General features: G+C 41.6%; 1 protein-coding gene across 1 annotated transcript in view; it reads left to right on the top strand.

Moving 5' to 3' along the window:
- The window catches only part of SNCAIP (synuclein alpha interacting protein), a 163394-nt gene that overhangs the window by 84995 nt on the left and 65561 nt on the right, over positions 1-12838 (top strand). The window contains 3 exon segments of the mRNA XM_068980323.1: positions 9329-9390; positions 9392-9474; positions 12143-12208. Coding sequence (XP_068836424.1) covers positions 9329-9390; positions 9392-9474; positions 12143-12208 — 211 coding nt within the window.

The following is a 12838-nucleotide window of genomic DNA, read 5'->3' as shown; positions in this document are numbered from 1 at the left end:
GACGACACACATAAACACGGGTTCAAAGCTGGACTTTCCTGTCGCTGCAAATGGTTTACAGAGTCCCTTCTTTATTCCTATGGAAGCCAGCTCTCTCTATCTTAAAAAGGAAAAATGCTCTGGAATATTATTTTACCATGGAGTTCTTAGTAGCCGTGATGTATATTTTATGAAGAGAGGCCAATTTGCTGTCCTCAAAAATAAGATTATACACAGGACTGAGCAAAGCAGAGGCCAAACTACGGATCCACTGCAGTGCTCCACTCGTGAGCCATCAAATGTTGGCTGCGCCATGCACTGCAATGAACTCTTTAAATCATTGGTCCTGGTTAATCCTCATATCAGCTCTGCAAGGCGGGCCCTGTTTTTAATCCCCTGTTTGGCAGATGAAAATAATGAGGCTTAGAGAGATAGTCTGACTTTCACAAGGTTACAGATAGATAAGTGGGAGGGTCAGGATTTCAATACAGAACTGTTTGTGTTACTTTTTCTCTTTTGAGCAATTTGGTTGGATAAAATCATCTCTGGACCAGTCATCTCACCCATTGCTATCCCTAGCTGTCACTAAAGCGATTGCAGAGTGCTTATCAAAAGTAAAGGAGTTGATATACAGTGTGATATACAGTGTAAATAAATATTAATAAAATAAAAGAAGCTAGGAGAACTTAAGCAACCCTCCTAATTTAATTGTTCCTCAGTTTTTCCATCTAAGTCATAATAATCCATCTCTACCTATTGTCCTATATTTTATGGAGAAGATATGAAATGTATATTTATGTCCATATATAAACTCACACTTCTATTCATATGCAGATACAAGTGCATATATATGTATATGCATATATTTTTACAAATACCTACATGTACATACAAACATGTATACATACATATAAATGGACACACACAGGCATGTGTGCACACGCATATAAATCGAACTAAGTACAATGCCTTATTCCTCAGCACAGGAATTTTTCTTGCTTTTCTGTATCACCATGACTGCAGCTTTGGTGAAAGTTGACATTTTTGGCAATCACATAGTGTATGTTTTGTGCAAATCAGATGAGATCAAAATCAGTAAGTGTCCTTTCACTTTATTATCTCTTTTGACCCAAGCCCTTGCAGCCCAGGGTAATAGCACAGACTTATGTGGATTCATTTTTCTAAAGTGCTTAAGGGGCTTCCCCAGGGGCTCAGGGGTAAAGAATCCATCTGCAATGCAGGAGCCACAGGAGATGTGGGTTTGGGTCAGGAAGATCCCCTGGAGGAGGGCATGCCAACTGACTCCAGTAGTATTGTCTGAAGAGTCCCATGGACAGAGGAGCCTGGCGAGCTATGAGAGTTGGTCACAAAGAGTAGCACATGACTGAAGCAACTGAGCAAGCTAGCAAAGTGCTTAAACCACTGGTAGAAAAATAAATTCTTATGCCAAATAAACCTCACTCTCGGTGAGTTTTCACATTTCTGTCCCACAGACTGGGCATCACTTATACTAAAATACCAGCCCCCCTGCCCCCTTTATGTGTACATCACCTTTTGCTCAGCTCATTCCACTGACACTTCCCAGATTTCATTACATTCTGACCGAGAAGTGCTTCAAGGTAGTGAGAGACCTTGAGAAAGGGCATGAAGGGCTTATCACATGGACCCAGGCACTGAGTTGGGGTGGGTAAAGAGTACACCTTTTGTTCCAGTTTTAGGTGTGAAAAAAATCTAGAAAGATACTTAAAGTACAAAGAACCCTGCTTGTCCCTCCTCTCTAGCACGGGCTCTAAAATCCTGTTATCTTTCCTTGATGCTTCCTAGGAGGTTACTAAGACGTTTAGGACCTCAGATTGCCTCCATCTCTTTGCTGTCCCTGCCCTTTTGAGCCATCACCCTGCTCTTATTTCCATTCAAACTTCTCTAAAGTGCTTCTCAGTAGGATCTGTTTCATCAGCTCTTCAGAATGCCCCAACTTTTGGCAGTGTTCTTTTTGTAGTGTCTTGTATCCAAGTCTCAATTACCTCTCATTGGTCCCTTCTCCAGCTCACCATTACTCAAAACCTCACACTTGTTCTAATATTATGTATGTCTTACCATTTTCTTAATACCTGCCAGGAAAGGAATTAAAAATAATCTAATCCAGGCAAAATTTAATTTCAAATTTATGTCCCATAACTAGTGTTTGAGTGCAGGCCTAGAACCCAAGTCCCCAGACTCCAAACTTGGACCTGACTGACATCCCTACCTGAGAAGGTAGAGAGCAATGTTATAGATATGGAGTGATTTCCTAGCAGAACGAACAATTGGTTGATTTACTGTTTTGCCCTTCTCTTACTCTGGAAATAGTTTTCATCTTGTCCAAGTCATGACACTTATTAAGTTGACTATGCAGGTTAATTATGCAAACTGTTTACCATTTATGAACAAGTACATGTTATACCAGTCAACTCAACAGGCCTGTATTAAACATTTACAGTGCACCAGGCATGGTTCTAGACTTGAGGTGAATGACACAGATGTGTCCTATGTTCTTACAGAGTTTACCATACCCTGTGATAACAGTTGAGCATATTATGAAATGTCAGGTTAACTTAAATAGTAGGTCACAATTAATTATGGTATCAAACTCCATTCTTGAAGTCAGTCTTTATATTTTGTTAGTGATTGATTATTGGCTCACAATTAAAAGTACACAATCATTGAAGTCAAATAAGGCTTGTAGTTGGTCATCTGCCCTACTGTAAGATAACTTGCTTTCTAAATCCTTTATAGTTTGTAATTTTTGCCTCAATAGCTGCCATTATTTTAGCTTCATTTCTAAGTGCTCATTTTTATACTTTTTAATTAAATAATAATGATAACTAACAATTTTTGAACACATGCTATGCATCAGACACCATTCCTAATATTTTTCACTGTTACCTCATAATCTTCACAGCCACATTCTGATGTAGATACCATTAGTACCTATGTTACAGAAACTTGTAATATGCAGAGATTGAGTAACTAAGATTAATTAGCTGGAAAATGGTGAAGTCAGGCTATAACAAGTGCAGTCTAGCTATAGAATCCAGGTATGTAACTACTGAATTGAAAAATGACTTCTGCTCAGCCCCTTGGTCACCTGTAGCCACCCTCATTCACCCACGTCCTTTCCCATCCATGACCACTCCCCACAGTAGAAGAGGATCGTTCAATTCTGTGGTCTCATCGTCCCTTCACCAATGTGGATTTTCATCTTTTGTCTGACTGTACATATTAACATTACAGTAGAGTCATTCCTGGTGTACTTCTAATATGGTCAGAGCGAATTACTGAATTTTCCCAAATACCAACCACAAGCAGTGTTTTAGCATGGAAGAATTTGACGCATCAATTTCTTAAATACCTCTTGGAACATAGGACAAAGACAAGGAATAAGAGCAAAAATCAAATGCATTTAAAATAGGATAATTTATAATAATTTTCTTTAATAGAGTCTGAATGGTGGAAAGAATTATATGTTTAAAACAGACTGAGATATATATGACTTCCCAGGTGGCTCAATGGTAGAGAATCCTCCTTCAATGCAGAAGATGCAGGAAATGCGGGTTCAGTCCCTGGGTCAGGAAGATCCCCTGGAGAAGGCAATGGCGACCCACTCCAGTATTCTTGCCTGGGAAATCCCATGGACAGAGGAGCCTGGTGGGCTACATCCACGGGGTCACAAAGAGTCGGACGTGACTGAGCATGCACACATGGGATTTGTTTAGTCACCAAGTCATGTCCAACCCTATGTCTTTGTGACCCTATGAACTGTGGCTTCCCTGTCCTACACTATCTCCCAGAGTTTGTTCAAACTCTTGTCCATTGAGTCAGTGATAACATCTGACCATCTTATCCTCTGTTTACCCCTTCTCTTCCTGCCTTCAATCTTTCCCAGCATTAGGGTCTTTTCCAGTGAGTCAGCTCTTCACATCAGGTGGCCAAAGTTTGGGTGCTTCAGCTTCAGTATCAGTCCTTCCAATGATATTCAGATATTATTTCCTTTAGGATTACCTGGTTTGATCTCCTTGCTGTCCATGGGACTCTGAAGAGTCTTCTCCAGCACCACAATTCAAAAGCATCAGTTCTTCAGCACCCAGTCTTCTTTATGGTCCAACTCTTATATCCATACATGACTACTGGAAAAACCATAGCTTTGACTATACAGAACTTTGTCAGCAAACTGATGTCTCTGCTTTCTAATAGGCTATTTAGGTTTGTCATAGCTTTTCTTCTAAGGAGCAAGCATCTTTTAATTTCATGGCTGCAGTCACTGTCCATAGTGATTTTAGAGCCCAAGAAAAGAAAATCTGTCACCGTTTCTACTTTTTCCCCATCTATTTGTCATAAAGTAATGGGACCAGATGCCATGATCTTAGTTTTTGAATGCTGCGTTTTAAACCAATTTTTTCACCCTCCTCTTTCACCCTCATCAAGAAGTTCTTTAGTTCCTCTTGATTTTCTGCCATTAGAGTGGTATCATCTGCCTATCTAAGGTTTTTGATATTTTTCCAGTCTTGATTCCAGCTTCTGATTCATCCAGCCCAGTATTTCACATGACGTACTCTGCTTAGGTTGGTTCAATCACTCTGTTGTGTCCGACTCTTTGCAACCCCATGGACTGCACATGCATGGTGAAAATATTCAGCCTTGATGTACTCTGTTCCCAATTTGGAACCAAACTGTTCCACGTCTGGTTCTGTTACTTCTTGACCTGCATACAGGTTTCTTTGGAGGCAGGAAAGGCGATCTGGTATTCCCATCTCTTTAAGAATTTTCCATGCACAGGATATATATATGAATTTGTAGATGACCAGTGTCTAGTAGAGGTAATGGTTGAAACTGTGGGAATCAGTAAGGTCACCTGAGAAGCATGGAATATGAAAAGGGAAGAATGTCCCAAGAAGGGAACTGTGCAGAAGTGTGTCCTGTGAGGAAGGAGGAAAAAGAAGCTTCTCCAAAGAAGAAGGAAAGAAGTTTTCAAAGATATAAAAGGAAACTAAGGGAGATAGAAAGAGGGGGAGGGATGATTTAAAGAATTTAAAGGATCACTTACAATGGTCAAGCATGGGAAATGGGTCATTAGAAAGAGCAGTGCCTGAAAAGTGCCACTGGATTTTCCAGGTAAAACTCATCAGTGGCCACAATAAGAGCAATGCCTGTGGGTGACAGCACGAATAACACAGCTTTGTGGCTGGAGGAGTGAATGCAGAGATGAGGAAGTGGAGACAGGAACCAAGGCAATTCTTTCAAAAAAGATGGCTGTGAACACATGAGCAGGAAACTCCACCCATGACCAGCTGAGGAGGCAGAGTGTCCTGAGGTGGTGGGGGTGCTTGTTTAATTTTATAGGATCAGAGGAGAGAGCTGATGTTGAGAGAGTGGCTGAGAGAAGGAGAGAAGAGAGGGTGATGGCGGAGCATGAGTCCGAGGAGATGGGAGAGAGGAGTTCTGAGCCGTAACAGCATGCGAGCGTGATGAAGGTGTGGAGTGTGAGCACCACATCCTCAGGAAGGGAAAGCAGAGCATGACCTGTTAGGGAGGGCGGGAAGTCAGGACGCTACTCCCTTGAGTTGGGCCGTTGGAGAGGAGGTCACAGTTTTAGGAAAATATTGCACTTCTGAAAGTCTCTGTTCAGCTGTGTGCCTTTGCTTTCCCTACCAGCTTTGCGTGTGCACATTTTTGTCATTTTTAGTGTGTGACTGTGTAGACGCCTGCTTGAATTTTGGAAAGCTACGTGAGAACCCACGAATTTCAGAATATTTGTTTGGATGACTGACCTAATTATTTCTTTTGGAAACTCAATGAGACCTTAGTTGCTTAAAAGTCTCTAGCTTGAAAAGGTGTTAGTATTTTAGTTCTTTCATTTTCTGTGGCTTGTGACCATTTGAGTAATGTCTGCTCATTCACCCAACTGGCTCCAGTTCTCAGGAGCAAGGGCCAAAGCTTTTCAACCCTGAATAGTATGTAGGGTGGTCAGAGGTCCCCAAAGCCCAGTGTAGAAGTCACAGCCTGTAATTATGAATCCCATGCACGTTCAAACTGTTTTGCATGGCAGAGTGACAACACTGGGGTGTGTAGGATCATCTTAACATCATAGCAACTCTGTGTACTTTGTGAAGCTAAGTTTCCATGTCTGTTCTTGGGCATGGGTTCCCTTGGACGAGGAAAGACCAAAGAAGTGAAATAAAGTGCTGAGACAAGCTGGGCTGTCCTTCCTTTCCTTTCCAGTCCCAGCCTGGCCCCCCTCTTCCTGTCTCATCAGTTCTCAAGTCTTGATCTCCTGAACTGCGAATCATGAGAGGCACAAAGATGAGAAGGGAAGAGCTGTGGTACACACAAGGAAGATGAATTAGAGAGAAGAGACCAGAACGTTTAACATCATCTTATAGCTTGCAGATTGACTTCACTTACATGATCTCATCTGATTATCAGTGTTTTCTAAATAAAGAAACTGAGCTTCAGAGATTAGAAATGATTTCTCTGCCCAGAACTACAGAGTTAATAAATGTCAGAAGTAAGACTTGAATCCAGAGCTTCTGGCTCCAAATCCATTGTCTCTGTATGAAAAGCGAAGGCATCAGCTGCCATTCATGCTGTGAATATATTAGAAGTGTTTATTCTTTTAAATATGTCCTGATTACATTGCTAGACTGGTAGGTATGGCATTTTCTAAGATGATTAGTGCTATATAAATATTACTAAGTACTACCAGTGGCTCAGATGATAAAGAATCTGCCTGCAATGCAGGAGACCTGGATTCCATCCCTGGGTCGGGAAGATTTGATCCCTGGTCCTTCTCCAGGGAAGAGGCCCCAGAGAAGGAAATGGCAGCCCACTCCAGTATTCTTGCCTGGAAAATCCCATGGATAGAAGAGTCTGATGAGTTGAGTCCATGGGGTGGCAAAGAGTTGGACACAAGTGAGCAACTAACGTGCACATGAAGTTTCTTAAGATTAGTGCTATACAGCTGTGTATAACGGACTTTTGGACTCAGAGAGAGAGGGAGAGGGCGGGATGATTTGGGAGAATGGCATTCTATCATGTATACTATCATGTAAGAATTGAATCGCCAGTCTATGTCTGACGCAGGATACAGCATGCTTGGGGCTGGTGCATGGGGATCACCCACAGAGATGTTATGGGGAGGGAGGTGGGAGGGGGTTCCATGTTTGGGAACACATGTAAGAATTAAAGATTTTAAAATTTAATAAAAAAAAAAAGAGGAAGAAAAAAAAAAAAGATTAGTGCTATATAAATTAGCACTACCATTATTAGTATTAGTATTGTCACCAATATCATAAGCTTCCTAGGAAAATTCATTTTACTCAGTTCAGTAAGTACCCAGTATCTCTGGTAAATAAAATATTGTCCATACCCTCAGGAAGCAGAGAAAGACATTATGTAAAGGTATAGATGAAATGTCACATGATGGATTCTGTACTGAACATATGGCCAAGATAAAGAAATAAAGAACAGTGGTTCTTGAGCTTCACTAGGCATCAGAATCACCTGAATGGTTTGTAAAAACACAGATTGCTGCTGTTGTTCAGTTGCTCAGTTGTGTCCCACTCTTTATGACTCTATGGGCTGCAGCACGCCAGGCTTCCCTGTTCGCTGCTATCTTCTGGAGTTTGCTCAATCTCATGTTCATTGAGTTGATGATGCCACCCAACCGTCTTATCCTCTGTCGCCCCCTTGTCCTCCTGCTGTCAGTCTTTCCTGGATTGCTGGGCCCTGCCTTAAAGTTTCTGGGGTGGGGCCCAAGAATGTGAATTCCTAACAAGTCCCTAAATGGTGTTAATGCCATTGGTCTCCGCCACACTTTGAAAGCTGAGATAAGTTCCACCTGAGAGGATCAGAGAAGATATTATGAGGGATCCACAAGAAATTTAGTATTACTGCAACCAGAAGAAGAGGACAATGGTGAGAGATGAGTCTAAGCTCATGGAAGGCTGCCCATGCCATGCTAAGGGTTATTGATCATTCTCCTAGGGGCAGGGCAGAGCCACTGAAGATTTGAAACTGAGAAGCACCTTAGTCAAATTTACCTATTAGAAAGCTAAGTAATTTTAGAGCAAGTACAGAAGCATGGAAGGAATTCCCACTTAGAACCTAAATATGAAAGAACTTGCTTGACCATCTGTAATATGTCCCAGGGTTAATCACATGTGTGTATAGCTTAGCATTTCAGACAGTGAATAAATTGTTGTGTGCCATGCATATATACTGAAGACATCATCCTCTCCCTCAGGCACTTGTGAGAGCCAGCTCAACACAGGGGAAGGACAGAGCACACGACAAGATTTTCTTATCAAGGGCAGAAAAGCGTCCCTTTCTGACTTACTTCACTTAGCATGATAGTCCCTGAAAAGTGAAGTGAAGTCAAGTGAAAGTTGCTCACCCATGTCCAACTCTTTGTGACCCCATGGACTATAAAGTCTATGGAATTTTCCAGGCCAGAATACTGGAGTGGGTGGCCATTCCCTTCTCCAGGGGATCTTTCCAACCCAAGGATCAAGCCCAGGTCTCCTGCATTTCAGGCAGATTCTTTACCAGCTGAGCCATCAGGGAAGCCCATGATAGTCCCTAGTTGCATCCATCTAAAACATGGCACAAACGAACCTATCTATGAAACAGAAATAGAATCACAGACATAGAAAATAGACTGGTGCTTGCCAAGAGGGAGAGGGTTGGAAGAGGCTGGATTGGGAGTTTGGGATTAGCAGATGCAAACTGGTATATGTAGAATGGGTAAACTACAAAGTCCTTGGCAGCAACTGTATTCAATATCCTATGATAAACCACAATGGAAAGGAATATGAGAAAGAATGTGTGTATATATATATAATTGAGTCACTTTGTTATACACAGCAATAATGAACACAACATTGTAAGTCAACTATACTTCAATTTTAAATAATGACTAATTTTTTAGAAAGAGTGTGTTCAGTCAGGGCTGAAGCAATCAGGCAGGGTTTCACAGAGAGTGTAGAAATCTGTGAAACCCTGGCCTTGAGGAGCAGTAGAACTTGCCTGGCCAGAAGAAAGTATTGCAGGCAAGGAGGCCCCAGAGTAAATGAACTGAAGGGAAACTAAACTTTGAATGCACAGGGACATGGAAGAAGTGGAGGCAATTGTTCGGTCTTTGGCAGGGGCTTTCCTTGGAGCATGCTGGAGGAGTGGAAAGGAAGTCTGAATAAAAAATATTGCTTCCTCTAAAGATGCTTAGAAAAAGAAAAAAATAGAATGCAACACAGAGATAGGAAATATCGTACTTTTGGGCCATCTCCAAGACCCCTCTCCTCTCTTGTCACTCAAGGATAACAGGAATCAAGGGAACACAATATAAAGGCTTGGGTTGGGCTCAAGACACAGCAAAGATTTGGGGCTTTGGTTCTCTTAAGGCCAAAATAACAGTCATGGCTACCCTGGGAGCTGGCCGTTGTCCTGAGAATAGGTGGGCTGGTGACCTAACAGCTCCTTATAAAAAGCCATCTGTCCTGTGAACCTGGGTGAAGTCCTGGGAAAGCTTTCCTCTCAGCTCCCAGATGGTATCACAGTGTGTTTGTGAAAGGCGACTTCCTGGGTTGTTCGCTTATTCCCAGATTTGCAGATATGAAAATTTATTTTTTGTGTCAGTTTTGTGAATTTCATATTTCTGCTGTATCTCTTCATATCACAACTTAACCATCTGTATGGCACTCTCTTAAGTTTTATCTTGTATCCAAAGAGCAATGTACTTGCTGAAACAAATCCACAAATTGATTTTTTTTTCCCCTGTGTGTTCTTATAGATTTGTTTGCAGTGTAGGTTAGAGTCATTGCTGAATTTGACATTCCATATATCCTTATAATTAACCAAAACTTTGATTTTCTGGCCAACACATCATCTTTGTCTTAGATTACTATTTATTTCCATGACCAGGAGCAAGCACATGACTTTTTATACAATGTCATATTCCCATAAAGAATTAAGATAGATACCTTCCCCAAAGTGACTTCCTGTGTAACTGTGGGTGAGAGGCAGAGCCACCAGAAGTGAAACAGATTGAGACAGGGGATGGGGCTCAGCCAGGCTCATCTCTGGAGCTCAGTCCCTCTACCAACCAGGCATCCTGTGGGCTGTTGAAATGGAAACCTCATCAAATTAAAAGTGATTGCATACTGTGGACCTTTGCAATCACATCAGGGGAGCTGAAGGTACATTGCAATCACACTGGAGGAGCTGAAGGTGCAGCTAACAAATCGTAGGTTCTGACATTTCTGATGTGGCGTGGGAGGTGGCAGTTAGGATGCATGTGGCTGGAAATGCAGATAGCAGCACACCCAGTTTAATCAAATACTTATCATTAGGCCCCCTGAGCAACTTATTGAATTTACCATTAACTATATTTAAACATAATCAATCTGAAATTTCCTGTCTGAGATTTTGCCTTGGAAGAAAAGGGAAAAAAGAGAGAGGGTAAGACTTTGCCAAAGGGTGCTTTCATGAGGTTGATGGCAGCTGAAACAAAAGGCCCAGTTTTAATTGAATCACAGACTGTGTAATTATTTAACCTGTACCAGCTGGCCTCAGGAAGCTACCAGATTTCCTTAGAGAGCTTGTACTTGGCCAGAAACAGAAGGTAACTTATTAGTAACAAGAAAAATGCTTCTGTACCTGTGTTACCTCCCACTCCCAAAGAACTTAACGTGAAAAGGGAAAAACTTCCTTGGAGTGCATTTTTAGCTTAAGAGGCCATCTTCCTTCCCTGGAGTATGTGAACGGGTTTGCTAAAACACCTGTAGTCTCTGAGGAATAGCCAACATAAACAGGATGTTATTGCATCAGACAGGTAAGAGTCATTTCTCTAATGAGTCATCTGAGATTTCATTTTTCACTTGGAAGTACTGGAAATTTAATTTGTTTGTGATGTGCAATTGGCAAACTGACAATAGCTCCAACTGCCCCTCCCTCTGTCTTGCTGTCCTGGTACTGCATGGAAAGTGCAGGAGTGGGACAGGGGGAGCTCAGTGTAGACACTGCTTCATCCATCAGCATCAAGCTAACTGAAGCACCTTCCTATAGACAAATGTGTCCCAATTACACATCCCTCACTTGTAATGCTGGAATAATCCTAATGAGTTTCTCGTGATCATTTTTCTTTTAGATTAAATGTTTTTGTTTTTCTCAATCCCCCTCCCAGTTTTGCAACATGAAGTCATTCAGAATCCATGCTCATTTACATAAGAGCGTCGTTCTTAAAGGTGCAGAGTAAATTATTTTTAGGAGGCTATATATTATGAATTAAAGTATGATTGAAGACTGTCCCTGCCTTGGCCTTTGATTAAAGAAAGAGTTCATCCTATTTACATTGTTTTAAAACACCTTTCTCCAAAGAAAGATTGATTGGCATCAAATGTCATTTCTATACATCATAACTATTGATTTTACATTTGTTGTAGCTCCTCTGATTTTATGCCCCTTTATGTCATAATCTATCATTCTGATAGCAACCCCTGAGTTGGTGCTGGGACTGAGCCTGCAGGGTGGTTTCTTTCAATTTAGACTAATCTGTCCATGAAACAGATGAGCTTTCAAACAGAAACATGCTCTTCTTGCTTTTCATAGCATTATCCTGATATTTCCCATGGAAATCACAGTATGATTTGTGGCAGCATTAGGGACATGTCTGTAGTCCAGGAGAGATGGCTCCTGGCTAGCCTGGATGCTGTAGGAAGTCGGGTGCTCCTCCTCTTGACTTTTTTTTTCCACACATAGATTCACTCTTACGATTCAGAGTGCAAATATTATGGCCATCTTCTGGAAACTGTCAAAGTTCAGAAAAATCCATCTTCCACAAGTAGCAGAAGAAATATAATATCTGCTGGCTGCACCCCACCTCATTTGTTAAAGGACTGTCCAGACCTCTTTTTAATCTGCATCTACTTACATGTTTATAGGTAGAGTCTGAGCTACAGCCAGACCACCAAGCAGCCCATTTAGTGTAAACTTAGGCTTTCTGGACAAACATGTTGTACTCAAGTATCACTTCTTGTGTTTTGGTTTTCTGGCCAGTTGAGTGAATGTAATGCTCTTGTTTTAAATTGTTACTTTACACTCTTTTTCCTCTGGCTTCCTGTTCAGTATTCAGTCACATCACTCAAGACCATCCCGGAACTGTGCCGAAGATGTGATTCGCAAAACGAAGACAGATCAGGTAAGTTTCACTCATCTCTTTTTAACCTGCCTTTTGGAGTGTGGGGGCTTCTCCTGGAATCTCTTCCCCCATCAAATTGGTTGCTCCTGCTTTCTGTTTTCTTCTTATTTTACGGCTTCTCCATTCACCACCCACCCCCAACAAACAGATGTTAGGTCATCCTCCAGAGACTAACTGGACAGGGAGGCCCTGATGAGGACCCAGTTGTATACAAATAAATGTAGGCGATCATTGCGGCAGCTCCAAACCACAGTATACGCAGCAATTTACTGCAAACCCGAGAAACCATTGGTGACAAAACATAATGATGCAGGCGCCAATGAAAAAATGTTGGATACGTTTACTACCCAGATGGCAAGGACCAACTTGGGGGATGGTGCTTTGCCAAAGTCTGAAATCCTATCAGGGATGCGACATGATAGAATCTGCAGTAAGGCATACTGTAACAGTTAAGATTAAAGCAAAGCTTTGGAGTTTAATAGTGTAAACTAAACAGAGAATTATGGCATAGAGATGAAAACCAGCTGGCTGACCTTTTCTCCTTGCACCGCCCCCCCACCTCGACCAAAATAAAAGTACATTCAGGATTGTTTTTCCTGCTGAAAATCAAATTAAGCCTCTCTGCTTTTC

The sequence above is a fragment of the Capricornis sumatraensis genome, chromosome 9 (assembly GCF_032405125.1).
Source record: "Capricornis sumatraensis isolate serow.1 chromosome 9, serow.2, whole genome shotgun sequence".
Taxonomy (NCBI): Eukaryota; Metazoa; Chordata; class Mammalia; order Artiodactyla; family Bovidae; genus Capricornis; species Capricornis sumatraensis.
Note: the sequence above shows the minus strand (reverse complement) of the source record. Positions and strands in the feature narration are given on the sequence as shown.